At 36.8% G+C, this 25,523-nt stretch overlaps 1 protein-coding gene across 1 annotated transcript in view; it reads right to left on the reverse strand.

Annotated features, from left to right (window-relative positions):
• Positions 1-25,523, reverse strand: part of STK31 (serine/threonine kinase 31) — a 138,238-nt gene that overhangs the window by 47,724 nt on the left and 64,991 nt on the right. The window contains exons 10-18 of the mRNA XM_012447846.2: positions 25,141-25,263; positions 18,651-18,830; positions 18,066-18,182; positions 16,896-17,015; positions 15,740-15,871; positions 6,297-6,398; positions 4,192-4,272; positions 1,966-2,091; positions 64-189 (exon numbers count right to left, since the gene is read on the reverse strand). Coding sequence (XP_012303269.1) covers positions 64-189; positions 1,966-2,091; positions 4,192-4,272; positions 6,297-6,398; positions 15,740-15,871; positions 16,896-17,015; positions 18,066-18,182; positions 18,651-18,830; positions 25,141-25,263 — 1,107 coding nt within the window. The remainder of the gene's footprint in view (positions 1-63; positions 190-1,965; positions 2,092-4,191; positions 4,273-6,296; positions 6,399-15,739; positions 15,872-16,895; positions 17,016-18,065; positions 18,183-18,650; positions 18,831-25,140; positions 25,264-25,523) is intronic.

A 25,523-nucleotide genomic window follows, 5' to 3' on the forward strand; every position in this document is an offset into this window, starting at 1 on the left:
ACCTGGAGCTTAACTTATTTTACATAAAATGATTTCTGCAAGAGATTATCATAAGAACTTTACCTTACATAAAAATAGGAATATCAATGGTAGTAACCCTGACTCTTCTTCAGCTTCTTTCCAAGCTCTATGATAGGCAGCTGCTCTCTCAATCACCTTGGCTTCTGTGTCAACATCCACAGAATAACCCTTATATCAAAAAAAGAGGCACTTGTAATTCCAACATTGAACATTATAATTATACACCATTCCAATTTAAACATAATAAATTATTTTAAGTTAAATACAATCTAATTTTATTTTTTAATTTTATAAGTATTTGTCTATCTTCTTTGAATGCTATAATTTGGAAAAGCAAAGTGTGATTCTACCTGTAGCCTGCTACACATTCTAGAATGTGCAGCCACTAAGGCCAAATTAATTATCTTATTATCATGATTAACAGTTTCCCATATCCATGAGAAGCAGAAATTAAGGAGTAGAAGATTGTACTCACAATAAAGCTGAGATTTCAAGGAGAAATATAAGAAAATCAAGAATTTTAAAAAGATATAAGTTCACCCAATAAAAAAGGAAAGTATATCCTATTAAGGACATATTCTATTTAGGGAAATGAGGGAAACTTTAAAAATTAGTTCTGGTAGGACATAGGCGTAGGCAAGGACTTTATGACCAAAACACCAAAAGCATTGGCAACAAAAGCCAAAATAGACAAATGGGACCTAATCAAACTCCACAGCTTTTGCACGGCAAAAGAAACAGTCAATAGAGTGAATCGGCAACCAACAGAATGGGAAAAAATTTTTGCAGCCTACCCGTCTGACAAAGGGCTGATATCCAGAATTTACAATGAACTAAAAAAGATTTACAAGAAAAAAACAAACAAGCCCATTCAAAAATGGGCGAAGGATATGAACAGATACTTTACAAAAGAAGACATACATGAGGCCAACAAACATATGAAAAAATGCTCATCATCACTGGTCATTAGAGAAATGCAAATCAAAACTACATTGAGATACCATCTCACGCCAGTTAGAATGGCGATCATTAAAAAATCTGGAGACAACAGATGCTGGAGAGGATGTGGAGAAATAGGAACACTTTTACACTGTTGGTGGGAGTGTAAATTAGTTCAACCACTGTGGAAAACAGTGTGGCGATTCCTCAAGGACCTAGAAATAGAAATTCCATTTGACCCAGCAATCCCATTACTGGGCATATATCCAAAGGATTATAAATCGTTCTACTATAAGGACACATGCACACGAATGTTCATTGCAGCACAGTTTACAATAGCAAAGACCTGGAACCAGCCCAAATGCCCATCGATGATAGACTGGACAGGAAAAATGTGGCACATATACACCATGGAATATTATGCAGCCATTAAAAAGGAGGAGTTCACATCCTTCGTAGGGACATGGATGAACCTGGAAAACATCATTCTCAGCAAACTGACACAAGAACACAAAATCAAACACCACATGTTCTCACTCATAAGCGGGTGTTGAACAAGGAGAACACATGGACACAGGGAGGGGAGCACTATACACGGGGGTCTGTTGCGGGGGAGGGGGGATAGTGGGGAGGTGGGGAGTTGGGGAGGGATAGCATGGGGAGAAATGCCAGATATAGGTGAAGGGGAGGGAGGCAGCAAATCATACTGCCAGGTGTGCACCTGTGCAACAACCTTGCATGTTATTCACATGTACCCCAAAACCTAAAATGCAATAAAAAAAAAAAAAAAAAAAAAAAAAAAAAAAAAAAAACGCTGCATACATGTAAAAAAAAAAAAAAAAAAAAATTAGTTCTGGTAACCAAACTAGAAGCAAAATTATCAAGCCAGTCAACTTATATAGAAAATTTTAGAAAACTAACAATGAGTTTTCTTCTTAAAAAGTAACAGCACCACTATCCTTTATACTGCTGAATCTCTCACAAGTAAGAAGAAGTTAGGCTTACCTTTAACAGAATTATCTGCCCATTAACCTCAGAGCATACCAAAGGACGCTTGCTGCTAAGTTCCTTCATGGGCTCAGCATCAAGAAGATCTCGTTCCAAGCTCATTGTAAGGAGACCACCAGAGTTCTAGGCACAAGTTTTTACTACAGTTGAAGAATCCAAACAATCCCAGCACTTAAAAATCATCAACATAATTAGTTACATGTTATTAAATGACTTGAACATTATCAATGGTACTCGAAAAAACAATAAAATTAAAATCTTTATAATTTTGTATTTCCTCCAGTTCCTGGCTCTTATACTCCTCCTACCCAAAGTGTAATCGCCATACATTTAATTGCTACTATAATTTTAGAACAGATTCAGAAAATGTCTAATTAACCAGACATGCTTCCTAGGAGCCCTAATGTTTACTTGAAAAACCACTTATGTTTCCTAAAAATACTAAAGTAACGACAGATTGGGAGGGAGGTAAGGAATGAAGGACTACATACTGGGTTAGTGTATACTGCTCAGGTGATGGGTGCACTAAAATCTCAGAAATGACCACTAAAGAACTTATCCATGTAACCACAAACCACCTGTACCCAAAAAACTATTGAAATAAACATTTAAAAAAAAAAACAAAAATAAGGTAAAATAATGACAAAAATGTAGCTGTAGAAGGGGAATGATTCATCCAAAAATTATGTCTACCGTGAAGTAATTCTAGAACCTCTATCCCTGTTTGGAGTCCTCAAAAGTGAAAATGGCTTTCAATAACTAATTTTACTAGGTATTTCTGCTACTTTTTAAAAGGAGTAATTTGTCACACTAAAATATGATTGCCAACATTTTAAATAAAGCTAAGTTTTACCGTGGTGCAGTCTGAGAAGCGTTGTAGAATTGTTTTCTGGTATTTTTTAAGTCTTGAGAGTACATTTAAGTATTCTACAATATATAATCAACCTACAAAAAAATTCCTAATCATACATTACAGTTAAACATCTGAAAGCCATTAAAGGCTTCCATAAACCATGAGTCAAATGTTTTATAATCTTCTATAATAAAGTAGATTAGCATATTTTAAAATATTAATTTTCAAGTCCTATGTGGCAGTACATACTCATTTGCCCATACTGCATAATATAATCGCTAAGCTAGAGTTGAACAGTTGCAAGGAAAAACTCACATCATTTTAAAGTCTAGTCTGGAAAGAGTTTAGAGTAACTATTTAATTCAGGGAACTTTAATCTTAAATATTTTTTAGAATAAACTCACATCTATACAAATATCCCTCTCTGTACTATATTTAAGCCATTATAACGGAATTAATGACAATCTTAATTAATATATACTTCATCTAGGCCCTCACCATAGAAGGCAATATAAAATTCAGGAGTAACAGACTGTCCTGAGAGCCAGTGTTTACTAATCCTGCTCCATATGGCCCCTATATAATATGCTTATCTCCAGTTTTGAATCCTGCCTGCCTAAAAAACCATATTCACCTCAATATCTCTACCTTAACCAACCTCTCTAGAATTTTTTCCGAGCCTGCTTTAACTTAAAAAACACATGGTGCAGCTGGGTGCAGTGGCTCATGCCTGTAATCCCAGCACTTTGGGAGGCCGAGGGGGGCAGATCATGAGGTCAGGAGTTCGAGACCAGCCTGATCAACATGGTGAAACCCCGTGTCTAGTAAAAGTACAAAAATTAGCTGGGCATGTTGGCTCATGCCTGTAATCCCAGCTACTCAGGAGGCTGTGGTAGAAGAATCACTTGAACCTGGGAGGCAGAGGTTGCAGTGAGCCAACATCACGCCACTGCACTCCAGCCTGGGCAACAGAACAAGACTCCATTTCCAAATAAATTTTAAAAAACCACACACATTGTGCTTAAATCTCTCATGGCTAGCAATATCTTGTTTTTAACCTAAGTCTTGATGTAGTAATTAAAATTTTATTTTGTCATTTCAAAAAATAAATACCTATAATTCAATAAGTGCCATGCAATGTACTGAATATGGATGAGGAAAACAGAACAACAGATAATGCAAATTAAAATAAAAATATATACCATGCAACTATTAAAGAGTCATGAAAAGAAGTTCTAATGCCCACAAAATATTCATAAGGAATATTTTTATTAAAAGGATACTGTAAGTTTAACATTGACACAAATTTAATATTATCACTTTTCAACACTCTCTGCAGAGTAGTAATTGTCAAGGGAAACAAAGTTTACCATGTATTTGAGTAATCCTATTTCAGGATGAAGCAGAGGCAGCTCAGGGAACCATTTCTGTGCCAAACTAGTCAGCTTCTCCTAAAGTTTAAAAAAAGTTTTTAATGGTATATCTATTTATATACAATTTATATCAGCATCTACCTTATAACATATCCAATAAGATATATAATCACTGATTTTGCCTTCTACTTCGAGAAATAACAAGTGAAAACCAAGACTCACCGTGCATCTGTTATAAAGCAAATTAAATATGGCCTGAGAAGGACTCTGTACTTCTATATTTGAGTCCTTGTGGATGAACTGTAACCTAGCTTAATAGGTAGACAAGATTGAACACCTAACTTAGCAGTATGCACCTATAACAATAGCTGAGTCTTGGCCAATCCAAGCGGCCATACTTTAACCACTCATAGACTGCTAAGTGTTCAAACTGTGTTCAAATAAGGCAAATGCCAACCTGTAACCAATCCAATCCTGTACCTCACTGCCAATTTCCATTAAGTCACTTCCCTTTTTTTGTCTATAAATTTGTTCTGACCACTAAGATCCCCACACTCTCTCCAAATCTGCTGTGATTCTGGGGGCTGCCTAATTCACAAACTGTTCCTTGCTCCTTTAAATTTAATTTGGTTGAAGTCTTTCTTTTAATCTATCTAAACTACCATCTTACCAACTGAAGAAAAATTTAATTACCAATTTTAAGCTTTGAATACATACATAAGCACAAATCTTGCAAGGTCAAAGTTCACACCCACTTGCAAACTAAAATGAAAAAGTCTGATGGTATACCAATTTGAGGCACAAAACTGTTATTATTTCTCAAAATATTAAGCACACAGTGACATTTTAAAATAATAGCTGTTCAATTAAGAAAAAAATTTAAAGTCAGAGAGAAAAAATACACAGCTCTACATAAATAACTTTGAAATAAATGTGAAAATTTAGTATTCTCACAAAATGAAAGCCACTTATCATACATTAAGCAAAACTTCTAAATACTTGTCAAATCACTGGAAGATAGCTATTTTAACCCAAGGTCCATAAGGTATTTATATATACTCAGGTGAATTTGCTAAATAAAGCATGACACTTAAAATATCTATTGTTTTCACAGTATTAATGTTTTTATTTTCTTTTTTTTTTTTTAAGACAAGGTCTTGCTCTGTTGCCCAGGCTGGAGTACAGTGGCATGATCATAGCTCACGGCAGCCTCAAACTCCTCGGCTAAAGCAATACTCCTGTCTCAGCCTCCAAAACAGCTGGGACTACAGGTACATGATATTATGATTGGGTAACTGTTTTATTTATTGTAGAGATGGGGTCTCACCATGACTCCCAGGCTGATCTCAAACTCTTGGACTCAAGTGATCTCAACACCTCAGTCTCCCAAAAGTGCTGGGACTACAGTTGTGAGCCACCATGCCAGGCCAGTATTTTTACTTTCAAAGTACTGTTTCTTAACTAACTTCTTCTTCATAACATCTCCCAGACATAAAATACAATATTCTTCCCATTTTAAAGAAAAAATACAATGACTTACTTCCCAAGCTCACAAAAATTAGTGGTAAAATAGAGACCTAAAAGATGTAACTTCCCCTGCCCCTAAAACCAGGCAGTCTTATTTTGTTACATTCTTCAACTAAATTACGCTGCTCCATTAATGTTTTCATAGCAACATTATGGGCAATGATATTGATATAAATTTTACGTAAGGAAAAGGTCTTCAGGTTTTACGTTAAACAGAAAAAAGGCAATATGCAAAAGTGTGTCTGTGCTATAATCTCAATTCTAAAAACATGCAAAAAACGACATAAAGTAAGTCAAAAGTTACCAATGATTACTACTATTATCACTGAATGGTAATATTACAGGTGATGTTTTTCCTTCTTTTTCAGTCATTTCCACACTGGGACAATGGTCAGAATATTTTGTCATGTGAAATTAATTTCTAAATTTACAGAAATATTACTAAGTCAATATATATATAAACTTTCTATATAATACCTCTAGCCTTGCGATTATAGTCCACTTCATAAAATGAATATTTAAATTCAATTTCTAGAGTAAAATCTAACGTAAAACTTCAAAGAATCAATACTTACATATTCCTCCCTCTCACAATAAATTTCCTGAAAGACATGATTGTGCAGCTGAGTTATTTCTTCTTTTATTTTCTCAATTTGAGAGTCATCAGGGTCATCTGACTTCAATCAGAAAGAAAAAGTGTTTTTTTATTAACATAGAACAAACAAGTCTTCTTTCAAGAATTCAAGTACTGGCCGGGCGCGGTGGCTCAAGCCTGTAATCCCAGCACTTTGGGAGGCCGAGGCGGGTGGATCACGAGGTCGAGAGATCGAGACCATCCTGGTCAACATTGTGAAACCCCGTCTCTATTAATACAAAAAAAAAAAAATTAGCTGGGCACGGTGGCGCGTGCCTGTAATCCCAGCTACTCAGGAGGCTGAGGCAGGAGAATTGCCTGAACCCAGGAGGCGGAGGTTGCGGTGAGCCGAGATCGCGCCATTGCACTCCAGCCTGGGTAACAAGAGCGAGACTCCGTCTCAAAAAAAAAAGAATTCAAGTACTGTAGTAAATTACTCTCTGTGATTTCTATGTATCCTTCAGTAACTAGTACATAATACTTGTACTACATAATACATAGTACATAATATCCTGCTAATACCTGTACTACATAATACATAGTACATAATACCCTGCTAATACTTGCTGAATTAACTTAGATCAGTTTATTCTAACAAAGACTTTTCTGAAACCTAGAAAAATTATAAAAAGCAAAGACATAAAATCAATTACACAGATTTTTCTTGTCTCTTCATCTGCTTTAGATTTTCTCTAAGATAAAAATGGCCAAATGCCATTATAAAATAAATGTTAACAGCAACCAGAATACACCTGAATTCCCTAGAATTGTCTTCTACATGAGATTTGGTTAAAAACAAAACAGAAGGATGAGTAAATGTGTGAACTGTCACCAATGATAATACATAAGCCACCTTAAAAAGTATGTATGCTTTCGTGAAAGGAAAATAATTATTGAGAACCTTAAATTACTAAGCCAAAGGAAAAAGTCAAGCTGGGAACTGTGTCAGGCAAATCTTCTTCCCATTTTATTCCTAAATAAGATAGCTACAAATATTTAAATAACTACATGCCTCCCTCACAATCTGCTCAGTAGGAACTTGCTTATGGGCCCCACGATCTTTACCCTATTTACAGTTCTGTTAATTCTACCCTGACAAGGTAAATTGATAGCTTATTTTCTCAGGTGCAAGACAAAGGACAGAACTCTAAGTCATCCCTTTGCTCACCTGAGACAAACGCATACCTGACTCCTTCCTCTGTAAAAATGCAGATTCACTGAGCTAGCGACTATTCCTCTACCCATCTCTCAAATATAAATTTTGTATTTGCTGAAAGGTGATCAAAGACTAAACCATCTGTCTCTTATCTACCACATCTTTTTAAAATTTCTTCCTCTTTCCCCGATATCCATCCTTTTGCCTTTAAATATTTAAGTCCTCAAAATCATCTCTGAGAAAGGCACATCTAGGTTAAGGCACATTTAGGTTAAGGCATGCATCCTTAACCTAGGCAAAATAAAATTTCTAAATTGATTGAGACCTGTTTCAGATACTTTTGGTTTACATTTTAAAAGTCAGATTTCAAGGATCCAGATATTAAGATGGCCAAATAAGAACAGCTCCAGTCTATAGCTCCTAGCAAGATCAACACAGAAGGCGGATGATTTCTGCATTTCCAACTGAGGTGCCTGGCTCATCTCATTGGGACTGGATAGACAGAGGATGTAGCCCACAGAGAGCGAGCCAAAACAGAGTGGGGCATCACCTCACCTGGCAAGTCCAAGGGGTTGGGGAACTCCCTCCCCTAACCAAGAGAAGCCGTAAGGAACGGTACATTCTGGCCCAGACACTATGCTCTTCCTACACTCCTCACAACCCACAGACCAGGAGATTCCCTCAAATGCCTACACCACCAAGGCCCTGGGTTTCAAGCACAAAACAGGACGGCCATTTGGACAAACACTGAGCTAGCTGCAGAAGTCTGTTTTCACACCCCAGTGGCACCTGGAATGCCAGCAAGACAGAACTGTTAACTCCCTGAAAAGGGGGCTGAAGCCAGGGAGCCAAGTGGTCTTGCTTAGCGGATCACAACCCCATAGAGCCCCAGTAAGCTAAGATCTACAGGCTTGAAATTCTCACTGTCAGCACAGCAGTCTGAAATCAACCTGGGTCGCTATAGCTTGGTGGAGGGCGGGGTGTCCACCGTTACTGAGGCTTGAGTAGGTGGTTTTTCCCTCACTGTGTAAACAAAGATGCCATGAAATTCTAACTCAGCAGAGCTGACTGCAGCTCAGCAAAGCCGCTGTAGCCAGATTACCTCTCTAGATTTCTCCTCTCTGGGCAAGGCATCACTGAAAGAAAGGCAGCAGTCCCAAAGCTTATAGATAAAACTCCTATCTCCCTGGGACAGAGCAACTGGGGAAAGGGGAGGCTGTGGGTGTGACTGCAGCAGACTTAAACATCCCTGCCTGACAGCTCTGAAGAGAGCAGCGAATCTCCCAGAACAGTGCTTGAGCTCTGCTAAGGGACAGACTGCCTCCTCAAGTGGATCCCTGACCCCCGTGACTCCTGACTGAGAGACACCTCCCAGCAGGGGGTCACCAGACACCTCATACAGAAGAGCTCCGGCTGGCATGTGGTGGGTGCCCCTCTGGGACAAAGTTTCCAGAGGAAGGAACAGGCAGCAGTCTTTGCTGTTCTGCAGCCTCCACTGGTGATACATAGGAAAACAGGGTCTGGAGTGAACCTCCAGCAGAGCTGTGGCAGAGGGGCCTGACTGTTAGAAGGAAAACTAACAAATAGAAAGGAATAGCATCAACATTAACCAAAAGGACAACCACACCACCACATCAGAAGGTACCAACATAAAAGACCAAAAGTAGATAAATCCACGAAGATGTGGAAACAACAGTACAAAAAGGCCAAAAATTCCAAAAACCAGAAAGCCTCTTCTCCTCCAAAGGATCACAACTCACCAGCAAGAGAACAAAACTGGATGGAGAGCAAGTCTGACAAACTGACAGAAGTAGGCTTCAGAAGGTGGGTATTAACAAACTCCTCCGAGCTAAAGAAGCATGTTCTAACCCAATGCAAGGAAGCTAAAAACGTTGGAAAAAGGTTAGAGGAATTGCTAACTAGAATAACCAGTTGAGACAAGAACATAAATAACCTGATAGAGCTGAAAAGCACAGCATGAAAACCTGGTGACACATACACAGGTATCAACAGCTGAACCAATCAAGTGGAAGAAAGGATATCAGAGACTGAAGATCAACTTAATGAAATAAAGCATGAAGACAAGATAAGAGAAAAAAAGATGAAAAGGAACAAAGCCTCCAAGAAATACAGGACTATGTGAAAAGACCAAAACTATGTTTGACTGGTGTACCTGAAAGTGACAGGGAGAATGGAACCAAGTTGGAAAACACTCTTCAGGATATTATCCAGGAGAATTTCCCCAACCTAGCAAAGCAGGCCAACATTCAAATTCAGGAAATACAGAGAACACCACAAAGATATTCCTCGAGAAGAGCAACCCCAAGACACATAATCATCAGTTTTACCAAGGTTGAAATGAAGGAAAAAATGTTAAGAGCAGCCAGAGACAAAGACTGGTTACCCACAAAGGGAAGCCCATCAGACTAACAGCAGATCTCTCCGCAGAAACCTTACAAGCCAGAAGAAAGTGGGGGTCAACATTCAACATTCTTAAAGAAAAGAATTTTCAACCCAGAATTTCATATCCAGCCAAACTAAACTTCCCAAGCAAAGGAGAAATAAAATCTTTTACAGATAAGCAAATGCTGAGAGATTCTGTCACCACCAGGCCTGACTTACAAGAGCTCCTGAAGGAAGCACTAAACACGGAAAGGAAAAACTGGTACCAGGCAATGCAAGAACGTACCAAATTGCAAAGACCATTGACACTATGAAGAAACTGCATCAACTAACGGGCAAAATAACCAACTAGTATCACAATGACAAGATCAAATTCACATATGACAATATTAACCTTAAATGTAAACAGGCTAAATGGCCCAATTAAAAGACACAGAAGGCAAACTGGATAAAGAGTCAAGACCCAATGGTGTCCTGTATTCAGGAAACCCACCTCAAGTGCAAAGACACAAATAGGCTCAAAATAAAGGGATGGAGGAATATTTACCAAGCAAATGGAAAGGAAATAAAAAAAGCTGGGGTTGCAGTCCTAGTCTCTGATAAAACAGACTTTAAACCAACAAAGATTTAAAAAGAAAGAGAACTACATAATGGTAAAGGGATCAAGATAACAAGAAGAGCTAACTATTCTAAATATACATGTAGCCAATACAGGAGCACTCCCATTTATAAAGCAAGTTCTTAGAGACCCACGAAGAGACTTAGACTCCCACACAATAACAGTGGGAGACTTTAACACCCCATTGTCAATATTAGACAGAGCAATGAGACAGAAACTTGAAAAGATTATTCAGGACTTGAACTCAGCTCTGGACCAAGTAGACCTCATAGACATCTACAGAACTCTCCACCCCAAATCCACAAAATATACACTCTTCTCAGAAGTACATTGCACTTATTCTAAAACTGACCACATAACTGGAAATAAAACACTCCTCAGCAAACACAAAATAACAGAAATTATAACAAGCAGTCTCTCAGACCACAGTGCAATCAAACTAGAACTCAGGATTAAGAAACTCTTTCAAAACTGCGCAACTACATGGAAACTGAACAACCTGCTCCTGAATGACTACTAGATAAATTAAAAAATTAAGGCAAAAACAAATAAGTTATTTGAAACCAATGAAAACAAAGGCACAATGTACCAGAGTCTCTGGGACACAGCTAAACCAGTGTTTACAGGGAAATTTATAGCACTAAATGCCCACAGAAGAAAGCAAGAAAGATCTAAAATTGATACCCTAATGTCACAATTAAAAGAACTAGAGAAGCAAGAGCAAACAAATTCAAAAGCCAGCAGAAGACAAGAAATAACTATCATCAGAGCAGAACTGAGGGAGATTGAGACAAGAAAAACCCTTCAAAAAAAATCAACGAATCCAGAAGCTGGTTTTTTGAAAAGATTAACAAAACAGATAAACTACTAACCAGACTAATGAAGAAAAGAGAAAATAATCAAATAGATACAATAAAAAATGATAAAGGGGATATCACCATTGATCCCACAGAAATACAAACTACCATCAGAGAATACTATAAACACCTCTATGCAAATAAACTAGAAAATCTAGAAGAAATGAATAAATTCCTGGACACATACACCCTTCCAAGACTAAACCAGGAAGAAGTCAAATCCCTGAATAAACCAATAACAAGTTCTGAAATTGAGGCAGTAATACCGTACAAACCAAAAAAGCCCAGGACCAGATGGATTCACAGCCAAATTCTATCGGAGGTACAAAAAGGAGATGGTATCATTCCTTCTGAAACTATTCTAAACAATAGAAAAAGAGGGACTCCTCCCTAACTTATTTTATGAGGCCAGCATCATCCTGATACTAAAACCTGGCAGAGACACAACTAAAAAATAAAATTTCAGGCCAATATCCCTGATGAACATCGATGTGAAAATTCTCAAAATACTGGCAAACTGGCCAGGCATGGTGGCTCATGCCTCTAATCCCAGCACTTTGGGAGGCCAAGGCGGGAGGATCTGAGGTCAGGAGTTCAAGACCAGTGGTCAATATGGTGAAACTCCGTCTCTACTATAAAATACAAAAATTAACTGGGTGTGGTGGCACGCACCTGTAGTCCCAGCTACTTGGGAGGCTGAGGAAGGAGAATCGCTGGAACCCAGGAGGCGGAGGTTGCAGTGAGCCTAGATTGCACCTCTGCACTCCAGCCTGGGTATACATCGAGCCTCTGTCTCAAAAAAAAAAAATACTGGCAAACCGAATCCAGTAGCACATCAAAAGCTTATCCACCACAATCAAGTTGGCTTCATCCCTGGGATGCAAGGCTGGTTCAACATATGCAAATCAATAAATGTAATCCATCACATAAACAGAACCAATGACGAAACTACATGATTATCTGAAGAGATACAGGCAAGGCCTTCAATAAAATTCAACACCCCTTCATGCTAAAAACTCTCAAGAAACTAGGTATTCATGTAATACATATCAAAATAATAAGAGCTATTTACGACACACCAAAAGCCAGTATCATACTAAATGGGCAAAAGCTGGAAGCATTCCCTTTGAAAACTGGCATTAAGACAAGGATGCCCTCATTCACCACTCCTATTCAACACAGTATTGGAAGTTCTGGCCAGGGCAATCAGGCTAGAGAAAGCAATAAAGGATATTCAAATAGGAAGAGAGGAAATCAAATTGTCTCTACAGATAAAATGATTGTATATTTAGAAATCCCCATCGTCTCAGCTCAAAATCTCCTTAAGCTGATAAGCAACTTTAGCAAAGTCTCAGGATATGAAATCAATGTGCAAAAATCACAAGCATTCCTATACACCAATAAGAGACAGAGGGCCAAATCAGGAGTAAACTTCGATTCACAATTGCTACAAACAGAATAAAATACCTAGGAATACCACTTACAAGGGATGTGAAGGACCTCTTCAGGGAGAACTACGAACCACTGCTCAAGGAAATAAGAGAAGTCACAAACAAATGGAAAAACATTCCATGCTCATGGACAAGAAGAACCAGTATCATGAAAATTGCCATACTACCCAAAGTAATTTATAGATTCAATGCTATCCCCATCAAGCTACCACTGACTTTCTTCACAGAATTAGAAAAAAACAACTTTAAATTGCATATGGAACCAAAAAAGAGCCTGTATAGCAAAGTCAATCCTAAGCAAAAAGAACAAAACTGGAGGCATCACGCTACCTGACTTTAAACTATACTACAAGGCTACAGTAACCATAACAGCAAGGTACTGGTACCAAAACAGAGACACAGACCAATGGAAAAGAACAGAAGCCTCAGAAATAATGCCACACATCTACAACCATCTGATCTTTGACAAACCTGACAAAAACAAGCAATGGGAAAAGGATTCCCTATTTAATAAATGGTGCTGGGAAAACTGGCTAGCCATATGCAGAAAACTGAAACTGGATTCCTTCCTTACATCTTATACAAAAATTAATTCAAGATGAATTAAAGACTTAAACATAAGACCTTTGCATGTTCTTCACATGTACCCCAAAATCTAAAATGCAATTAAAAAAAAAAAAACATAAAGACCTAAAATAAGAAACCTCAGAAGAAAATCTAGGCAATACCAGTCAGTACATAGGCATGGGCAAAGACTTCCTGACTAAAACACCAAAAGCAATGGCAACAAAAGCCACAATTGACAAATGGAATCTAATTAAACTAAAGAACTTCTACACAGCACCAAAAACAAACAAACAAACAAAAAACTATCATCAGAGTGAACAGGCAACCTTCAGAATGGGAGAAAATTTCTGCAATCTATCCATCTGACAAAGGGCTAATGTCCAGAATCTAAAAACAATTTAAATAGCAGGTGGGCACAGTGGCTCATGCCTGTAATCCCAGCACTTTAGGAGGTCCAAGCAGGCAGATCACAAGGTCAGGAGATCAAGACCAACCTAGCCAACATGATGAAACCCCACCTCTACTAAAATACAAAAAATTAGCCAGGCATGGTGACACATGCCTGTAGTCCCAGCTACTCAGGAGGCTGAAGCAGGGAAATCACTTGAATTGGAAGGCAGAGGTTGCTGTGAACCAAGATCGTGCCACTGCACACCAGCCTGGCAACAGAGCAAAACTCCTCTCAAAAAAGAAACAAGTTTACAAGAAAAAACAACCTCATCAAAAAGTGGGCAAAGGATATGAAGAGACACTTTTCAAAAGAAGACTTTTATACAGCCAATAAACATATGAAAAAAAGCTCATTATCGCTGGTCATTAGAGAAATGCAAACCAAAACTACAATGAGATACCATCTCACGCCAGTTAGAATGGCGATCATTAAAAAGTCAGGAAACAGATGCTGAAGAGGATATGCTGAAACAGGAATGCTTTTATACTGTTGGTAGGAGTGTAAATTAGTTTACCGATTGTGGAAGATAGTGTGGCGATTCCTCAAGGATCTAGAACAAGAAATACCATTTAACCCAGCAATCCCATTAACTGAGTATATACACAAAGGAACATAAATCATTCTGCTATAAAGACACATGCACACATATATGTATTACAGCACTAGTCACAATAGCAAAGACTTGGAACCCACCCAAATGCCCATCAATGACAGACTAGATGAAAAAAATGTGGCACAAATACCATGGAATACTATGCGGCCATGAAAAAGGATGAGTTCATGTCCTTTGCAGGGAACTGGATGAAGCTAGAAACCATCATTCTCAGCAAACTAACACAGGAACAGAAAAGTAAACACCACATGTTCTCACTCACAGTGGGAGTTGAACAATGAGAACACATGGACACAGGCAGGGGAACATCACACACTGGGGCCTGTCAGGGGGTGGGGAACTAGGGGAGGGATAGCATTAGGAGAAACACCTAATGTAGATGACAGGTTGATGGGTACAGCAAACCACCATGTTATGTGTATACCTATGGAACAAACCTGCACATTCTGCACACGTATCCCAGAACTTAAAGCATAATTTTTTAAAAAGTCAGATTTCTCCAAAAGTTGAAAAATTAGAGTAAAAAAATCAATTTCTCCAAAGCCCAGAATAGAGTAAAACTGGAAAGCTCTTCAACTATGATATTAGTTCTAGAAGTCCCCACTCCACCCCCAATTAAGTGCTCAAAAGTAGAAGAGAGATAATTCAAATTAGATGGAGGCACAATACAGATCCTTGTTGTACATAAATCAAATCCTCAAGGGAAAACAAAGTATTACCATCTTATTCACAAAATTTCAAGCCTAAAGGAAGAAGTCAGTCCAGAATAGAGCTTATACTAATCCTTCCAGTTCTATTATCCTATAAAAGCAACTTAAAATACTTGCAAGAAATACTACATCTATCCATAAAAAAGGGAGTTAACAAAAGATGCCATGATCTTAAAAATACTTTATGACAAAATGCTACCCTTGAGGGAGTACCCTTTCACCTGCATGTTACCAAGTTGGTATTACAACAAACATTTTAACAATACAAACCAAAAGAGCTTTTAAAATTACTCTAAAATGTTCAAGTTACTAAAAACCAAGGCAGTTTAGGAAAATGTTTTTAAAGAATATTTAATGATACAGGAAAACTTTTAAACTGTTAATGTAGTCTCAATTTTATTTATACACACAGAAAACAAGGCAAAGTATATAAAATAAAATGTGAATGTAATGGCTCTCTTATTTTAAAGAGTGTATTTATGTATTATTTTTATGAAGCAGAGACCAAATAAAATGAGAGACATATAAAGATCAGTAAGAAGCAATTGTTTCCTTACTTCTTCCAAATTATTCTTTTCAACCAATTTCCATCTCAGTTGAGCTTTTAAGCTTTTCAATGTCTTCTTAACCGACAGCAAGTGATCCACACTGGGAGTCTTATTTAAATATTCAATAAGCTGCTGTTTAAACTAAGTAAACAAAAGTTACATATTTTCAAACACATAAGAAAAGTATTTATTGAACAGTCAGTCATCATTTATTATTTCTCTGTTAGGATTCAACTAGTATTTACTGAGGTTAGGTTAAGATACTAAGAAAATCTATAATTTTCAACAAGATAATTCAACAGATTTCCTTATTATCCATGTTTCTGTTTAGAAGAATATCAGTTCCAGCACCAAAAGTAGCAAAGACAAACTAAGACACAGAGTAAAAGACACTGTGTCTTGGTGTGGATGAAAAGGGAACTTCTAGTGAGGATGTAAACTGAAATCATCTTTCCCAAAAGTGGGTTGACAGTATGTATCGTTTTAATAATGTGCATTCGCATTCCTTTTAACTCAATAATTATAAATTTAGAAATCTGAGAAATAAAAACAAAAAATTATGCACAAACATATGTACAGTGCTATTTATGGTAGAAAAAAATTGAAGTAACTTTAACATCCAACACACACGAAAGGTTAATGCTGTTATACATCTATATGGGGATGAGGATTCAGTCACTCAAAATGACAGTATAGAAAAATCATCATGTAGAAAAATGATCAGAATATACCATTAAATGAAGAAAGTATTTTTGAAATAACTTAAAAAACAATCCAATGCATATATATATGCTCACAAACATACAGATGCACACCCAGTAAGGAAATACTCAAACTATCTCCTAGGCTAAGAGAATTATAAGCAATGTTTCATTTCTTATCTTTCTGTATATAGCAAATCTTCTATAGTAGACTTGTATTGACAAAAAGAAAATGATGTTAAAGGTTGTGGTTCTCATGAACATAAGAAAATCAAAGATTTAAAACAATAAAAAAAATCTGATACATTTATATCATCAAAAATCACCATTTCCAGTTGATAGTGAATTCTAGTAATAACAGATAATTTACTGACACTGAGTATTAAATAACATGAGAAAAATTTAAGTATTAAAAATTTAAAAACATCAGTTTATAAGATCCATAAGAGAAAGCACAATCCAACCTCAATACTGTCCTTGTACTTAGCTTGTACTGTGGTAATGAGCCTTTCCTCTGAACGAATCCTTTGCAGTATTTGACTATATGTATTTAAAATTATCTCCTTGTCTCCATCACTTTGATCCTAAATGAAATCACACACATAGAATTATACATAAAGGAATATCCAAAATAGCTAAAGCCTCCAATAACAACAGATAAACCTCAAAATTATGCCTTTTAACAGATTTCTGTAGTCATTTCAAAACAGTTCTTAAATACAAATGTTTTCCTAGACAAAAGAAAGACAGATATCAAAGATGTTCATATGGAGGCCAGGCAACATAGTGAGACCGAGTCCCTAAAAATACTGCTTCAATCAGCTGAGCACAGTGGTATACACTTGTAGTTCTAGCTACAAGGGAGACTGAGGCAGGGAGATTGAGGAGTTCAAGAGTGCAGTGAGCTATGATCACATCAATGCACTCCAGCCTGGGCAGGACACTGTCTCTCTTAAAAAAAAAAAAAAAAAAATCAAGGCAAAGCCATTCATATGGGAAACTTTACCCCTATTACACCATTATTCCCAAAGCTGTGTGGAGTGGAGTACAGCATTAATGGAAATCAGAGATACTAACATGCTAAATATAAGAGCTATAAACAATACATAGGCCTTCCACGCTTTACTTTTAGAAATCACCTGTTAACAGCTACTTCTAAAATCAAGTCTGACAAAACTATGTAAATCAGGACTATTTAACAATATATAACTTCTCAATGTATTTTTAATGCCAATATGAATAAAATAGTAAAAAGAAAACAAATAAAATGAGAAGCACTGAGACAATGGAATGCAGCGTGAGTAATTGGGAAAGAGTCCCAATGAGCAATAATTAAAATTATAAAACACCCTTTGGAGTAGCTACACTAATTTTTACCTTGACACAGTAATTCAGAATATACACAATGGAGAAAGAAAGATGATGACCAATCTATCTCGTGTGTCAACTATTAGAGCTCTCTCAGGTTTTAAGTTTTCACAAACTCAAAGAAGTCTCTTCTTATAGACATTGGGTATGATATAGAATATACCATATTGATATAGATAAACTATATTAATGGTTAATACTTTCTAACCATGAAAGGAAACCACACTGCTTCAAAGGAAGCAATAATAAAGAGTATCAATACTCACAATCTGAGATATCTCCAGCTCTTTGCAGACACTTGACTCAGTCTTCTCTAGGATTTCATCAATATTACCAATTGTGTCTTCAGAAATCAGTGATTCTTCCACAGATAGGTCAAAAACCTCATTTGCAAAAATAAACACATGAAATATCTCATTTAATTCAATCAGCATTCATTGTGCCTTAATGCCTGAAGCAGAGCATTAAGCTATACCCTGGGCAATGTAAAAGAACTAAGAATGCAGAAAAAAAACATAAAGTGCCTACCCTCATAAAATTTATGCACCAAAAGGAAAAAGGTACATACATATAGCATACCTAAAGAAAATAAATGGTTAAGAGAGGAAAGAGAAGAATCCTTAGGAAAAGTTGAGAAAAAGGAGGAACAAGACCAATATGATTTTTTTCAAGACTAACAAAAGGGGCAATCTGACTAAAAGCTAATAAAAAACCTTGACTGGTAAGGTGGCAAGTTTATATCTGATACGTAGTAGGTAGATGATGTCAGCTCTTAAACAAAGCATGTTATTTTTAAAATATATATTCTCTGGTTTATGCCAGAAACATAATGGGGCAGGAGCTTTTACTACCTTTAAGGTTCTTTGGAACCATGCTACAAGACGCTGCAGAGAAGCCTCTGTTTCACTTCTAACATTGGTGAACTCCTCTCTTTTATCACACTTCCAGTCATAAAACTTTGTAAGTATTTCGTCAGAGTTTGCTCCTTCTCTGGCTTGTCCATACACTGCTTCTAAAGAGGCTGACAAATCCTGCAGAGAGATATACTTTTGTTTAATTAAATTTTATTAACTCATTCAGGATTCAAGCACTGCATTAGGATTGAAGGAGCAGAAAAGCAGTATGCTGCATCCCCATTCTTGAGAATTTCATAAATACAACTCAGAATCAGGAGATAGAGATGAAAACACGAAACTACCTAGAAGGTGGTTTATTTGGACCATTACAGTAAAAGTTTATTAAATGAATTAGTCACAGATAGAAAGCCTTATATCCTTAAGTTTTTTTAATTAAGTAGAAATTACTCTATTTTCCCTAACTTTTTTTGTATAAATTGACTAGGTACAAGAGTAATTTTGTTACATAGATATATTATGTAGTGGTAAAGTCTGGCCTTTTAGTATCTATCACCCAAATGTACAGTGAACTCATTAAGTAATTTCTCAACAACCACCACCCTCAACCCCTACCATCCTTCTGAGTCTCCATTGTCTATCATAAGAATCACTACTAGTGTGTCCTGGCATGAAAGTTTCTAAGACCTATTGCTAAATAAAAATAAACTAGACATGAAAATATACAAATAGGTCTAATTAAGTAAAGGCATTAAACATATATATGTACAATCATGCACCACTTAACAACAGGGATACCTTCTAATAAATGCATCATTAGGCAACTTCAACATTATGCAAATATGATGGAGTGTACTTATGCAAACCTAGATGGTATAGTTTACCACACAACCAAATTACATGCTATAGCCTCTTGCTCCTAGATGCAGCATGCTACTGTACTGAATAATGTAGGCAATTGTAACAATAATTGCCTATATAAACACAGAAAAGTTACAGTAAAAATAAGTACTATAATTTTATGGTACCACCACCATATATGCTGTCCATCACTGACCAAACCATGCAGCACATGACTGTGCTTAAAGGCATTTTTTTCATGAATTAGCCTGGCTGGACTTGTCGGGGCAGGTGTGGAAAAAAAAAAAACAATAATAATAAATAAAAGTTTTACGTGTAATAAAGAATTGGAAAAGACGGCCGGGCGCGGTGGCTCAAGCCTGTAATCCCAGCACTTTGGGAGGCCGAGACGGGTGGATCACGAGGTCAAGAGATCGAGACCGTTCTGGTCAACATGGTGAAACCCCGTCTCTACTAATACAAAAAATTAGCTGGGCATGGTGGCGCGTGCCTGTAATCCCAGCTACTCAGGAGGCTGAGGCAGGAGAATTGCCTGAACCCAGGAGGCGGAGGTTGCGGTGAGCCGTGATCGCGCCATTGCACTCCAGCCTGGGTAACGAGCGAAACTCCGCCTCAAAAAAAAAAAAAAAAAAAAAAAGAATTGGAAAAGACAAGATTGGCAGATAACATAGTCTGCTAGCTCTCTCCAGAAATCAAAGTTTAGAAATTTTACAGAGACCAGAAAAAAAGGCTTAAGAGGTCTCAGAAATTTTTATCACAAAACTTTGAGAAATCCCAGAAAGGCAGAGGATGGTTGGTGGTTAGCACTGAATTAATACAGTCCCTACAAGTCAAGAAGGACTTTGTCACAGCACAGAATTACCTGTAAGAAAAGAAAACTTTCTTCATAGGCCCTTCTCTCCCCTCTCACATCGGGAAGAAAAACAGCAGCACCAGCAAGAGGCAACAGGTTTATACAAGTACAGCACAAGAACGCAGATGAGGCAAATATTGATAATCAGTATAGAAGAGTCGGCCAGCCCCTGACCATCCTCCTTCCTTCACTTCTTCCCTCAATAGCTAGCAGGACTTACATCTAAGGATAGCAGTGCCTGGAAAGGAGCAGTAGCTAGGGTAGAGGGAATAGGGTTTTGCTGAGGAGTAAGACCATCCAGGAGATTAGCAAAGAGGGAGTAGATAATCCCTGATTGCAACATCAGAAGCTCTGGACCTTTTAAAAACAAGCACATTCTATTCCCTAAACCCACCCAAAATCTTAAAATTGTGGTCAAGGCTCTCACTCTTCACTAGGCCCTTCATATAACTACACAGCAGCAAAGAACTAAGGTATAGTTCGAAGGGAATATGAGATCTTGAGGAGAGGTAAGAAGAGAACAAAATGGTGTGAACAGCACAAGCCCTCTAAAAGAAGTATAAAAAAGTAAGGAACCAAAATCAGTGTCAGTGGCCCAGATAACAGTAAGAACTCAAAAATAAGCATAATAAATATTCTCAACAAAAAGAAAGAATATTGGAAACATAAAGCCAAGTACTTATAAATAATAACTAACTGAAGATATTAAATACAAAAGAAACAATCTCTGACATAAAAAACACAATGGATTGCCTAAACAGCAGAAGAAATACAGCTAGAGAATTAATTCATTATCTACATGGTTAAGTCAAGGATCCCTCCAAAAAGACAACAAGATAAAAGGGTTTTATTTATTTTGTTTAACCCACCTCCTACATAAGATAAAAAGACTTTAAACAATAGATTAGCAGTTAAAATATGTAGAGAACAGAACTAGAAGCTTAAACATCTATCTAACAGAAGTCTCAGAATAAAAGAAAAATTTAATGGGGGAGGATAATACCTTAAGAAATAATAATCAAATATTACCTATGATTAAAGAAATATATAAAACCTCAGCCTGAACTGGCTCAGATTCAGTCAAAACATAAACATGGTGATGCAACTTAAGAACAAAGGCAAGAGAAAATTTTCAAACTTCCAGAGAGAAAAAAGATCACAGAAGAACAAAGATGAGACAGGTATCAACAATTATGGAAATAAGAAAGCTGGGCACTTTGGCTCATGCCTGTAATCCCAGCACTGTGGGAGGCCAAGGCAGTAGATCATTTGAGATCAGACATTCAAGACCAGCCCAGCAAACATGGTGAAACCCTGTCTCTACAAAAAATACAAAATTAGCCAAGCACAGTGGTGCATGCCTGCAGTCCCAGCTACTTGGGAGGCTGAGGCATAAGAATTGCTTGAACCCAGAAGGCAGAGGTTGCAGTGAGCTGAGATAGCACCACTGCACTCCAGTCTGGGTGACAGAGCAAGACTCTGTCTCAAATAAATAAATAAATAAAATTATAGAAATAAGAAGACAATAGATTACTGTCAGAAGTCTAAAGCAAACATGGCCTTTGAACTTACTGTTTTATAGTCAGCTAAACAACTATTTGTACTTGAGACTGAAATGAGATATCCTAAAACATCAAATAACTCACAAAATCAAATACACAAAAATTTCTTTGAAAGTACTTTTAGAGAAAATCTTCCAATACACAGAGAAAGCCAAGAGATAAAAGACTTATGAAATAAGAATGGAAAATTAATTCTATTTAACTGAGCTATCACACACAATATCCATAACAAACTGTGACTAAAATCCTAGACAACTCTGATTGGTTCAATGGTTGGTTTAGGGGAAGGAGGTAGAAAAAGAGAGGAAAGACACCAAAAGCAGATAAGAATGTTCTAAAGTATTAGAAGTGTGGCTGGGCACAGTGGCTCACGCCTGTAATCTCAGCACCTTGAGAGGCTGAGGTGGATGGATCTCTTGAGGCCAGGAGTTCAATACTAGCCTGGCCAATATGGTGAAACCCCATCTCTACTAAAAACAGAAATATTAGCCAGGCGTGGTGGCACACACCTGTAATCCTAACTACTCATGAGACTGAGGCAGGAGAATTGCTTAAACCAGGAGGCAGAGGCTGTAGCGAGCCAAGACTGCACCACTGCTCTCCAGCCTGAGCAAAAGAGTGAGACTCCATTTCAAGGAAAAAAAAAAGTATTAGAAGTGTAATTTAGAAAAGGAGAAAAAAAGAAACCATGATAAACAGAAACATAAAAATAAGATCACAGAAATAAGTTCTAACAAAACAGTAATTATAAATACGTAAATTAAGTTACCAACAAAAGGGTATAGGTTTGATGCTTTCAAATATTAAATCCATTGGTGTGTTATCAAGAGGGACATTTCAAAATGTGAATACAAAAGGTTAAAAATAAAGGGAGAGGCCAGGGGTGGTGGCTAGCATCTGTAATCCTAGCACTTTGGAGTCAATAGTGGGTGGACTGCCTGAGCTCAGGAGTTTGAGACCACCCTGGAAAACATGGTGAAACCTCATCTCTACTAAAATACAAAAAATTAGCCAGGCATGGTGGTGTGTGCCTGTAATCCCAGCTGTGTGCCTGTAATCCCAGCTACTGGGGAGGCTGAGGCAGGTGAGTTGTTTGAACCCAGGAGCGGGAGGCTGCAGTGAGCCAAAATCACGGGATTACACTTCAGTATGGGCAACACAGTGAGACTCCATTTAAAAAAAAATAAAATCAATAAAATAAAATAAAATAAAAAGAAAATTAAAAAAGAAAAGATGTTACAGTATTAACCAAAAAGAAAGGTGGCATAGGAACCTAAAAAGGAAACAATTTTATTTTTTTTTTTAAATCTAAGCAAAAAAACAAGATTACATAGTTACAAAAAAAAAAAAAATTATTATTATTTTTAACTTTTATTTTAGGTTTGGAGGTACATGTGCCGGATGAGGGGAGGAATACACATTTTTAGATACATTACAACCATGAACACCTTAATGCACAACAATGCGGCACTGAGATACTTTGAACAACCGAAAGAACAATAGGGAGAAACAGGGACAAACCTATCTATTTTGGATATATGTAAAAAAAAATCTCAAAGACTGTTGTACTGATCCAACCAAAACCTAAGCAAGTTTTAGATATAATTATAACTGTACACCAAGAAAACCTAGAATATAATTTGTTTTTGAAGTTAAGAAGAATGGTCACAAAAAATCAACCATGTGTTGTAGGCCACAAAAGAAGTCTACATAAAATGTGGAAATCGGAAATCATAAACTTTAATTTATTTGACCTTCATTATAGAATTATACTTCTTGAATACTTGAAAAATATAAACTATTTCTCAGCAAAATAAAGAGAAGTTTAAAGAATATTTTGGTGACCTGAGGGAATACCAGAAATGAAGACAAGCCAGATAAGGCAAAAAGTCTTCTAGCATTAAACTATTAAAAGAAAAGAGGTTTAAGGATGATCTTAGTTGCAGAATCTTGACCTACGTTTACTAATAGAAGAAGTAAACCTTTACAGGGCAACGCAGAAGTTGCATTGTGGAAAGGTAAATTCTTACTTATATTACTGCCCTTTTATCTACAAGGCTTACTTCACCATTCTGGAAGAACATATATTACTTATGCAATTCTATTTAAAAAAATGTTTCAAACCAGTGCTCCATTGGTTCTTAAGCCATGTGGAGCATCATCAAAACTACATCTTCATCCAGGGGGACAGAAAGAAACAATGCCCAGATGTCCCTGCATATCTTCTCCAAATTTCTATCAAGTTTATTCCCTGCAGTCCACAACAAGATCAATATTAGCTACTGGTCAGCTAAGTACTAGAGTAACTGACTAAAGCAGTAAAAATTCGAAGACGTATAAAATGTGAAAGCATTAGAAGAGATTAAAGAGTTATTGTTTTCAAATGATATGACACATAGAAAGCAAAGATTATCAATAGACAAATGAGAACTAAAAGAGAGTTCAGCAGAGTTGCCAGAGAAACATTATATAAAAATCAACAGTAATCCTCTATTCGATCAAAAATAGGAAATGAAAAGATAATATTCATAAAAGCAATCAAAAGTATAAATAAAAGTTGAAGAAAAATGCATGAGGATTTATACAGAAAAATTTTAAATAATATTAAAGGACAAAAAAGAGCTGAATAAGTAGAGAGAAATATTAAGTTATTAGGTAAAATGACAACACTGTCATGTTCATTCACCCCAAATTAAAGTTACGGCTGAGCTGGCAAGACAGGGCTAAAGACAAGATTCCACCACATAATATAGCTGTATGTACTATAGTACTCTAGCCTCTGATCACATCAGGGAGAAACTTCCCTGGTCATGAAGCCTAAAAACCCTATAACTCAAGGATCAGAGTTGAACCCTTCTTCCTTTAACATGTGGCCCTACAACATTTTCCGCTAGAATACAATGGACGACAGGGACCCATATCCCTGCTACTGCTCCTGTCTCAATTAATTTCCCCAGTGAATACTGTGGTAGGAAACTGGAGTCCCTGGCCATTTTATCTTGTTTGCAAGATAGGTATACACATACACATAGTCACAAAATACATTTATACAAACTTTGAATCCCATTAAAAAGAAACTAGAATTCAGGGAACAGGAAAAACTTTTTCAATCATCCGAGAACTATCTGACATCTCGAGGTAAATGTTAATTTCACTTCTTGAATAATAAACTTGCAATTTAATGTATATTAAATATATTTTTAATTCTAACCTGCAATATTTTTAAGCGTTTATGAAGAGATGACTCATCAACTTGTAGAATAAAATCTTCTACTGACATGTACAGCTTCTGCTGCATTTCATTTCTTTGGGCAATCAAAATATTCCCTTCATTCTGGAAGAAGAAAAAAAGGATAACCACCATTAATACATTAGATCGTTTCTGCACAAGACCTATATGAAAAAAAGTGATCTCCAAAATAACTTTACATTCTCTAAACATAGCTCCAAACATAACATTAAGGACAAACATTTCTCTCCTTAGATCAATAAAATGACAAAAGGAACATTTAAGTTCAAGAACTCTGATCTAATTTTTATTTTTCACATTATTTCTGCAACAATGAAATTGCTATTATTTGAGAAAAGTATGTA

Source organism: Aotus nancymaae, unplaced genomic scaffold, assembly GCF_030222135.1.
Source record: "Aotus nancymaae isolate 86718 unplaced genomic scaffold, 86718_ANA_hifiasm-v0.15.2.pri h1tg000025l, whole genome shotgun sequence".
NCBI lineage: Eukaryota > Metazoa > Chordata > Mammalia > Primates > Aotidae > Aotus > Aotus nancymaae.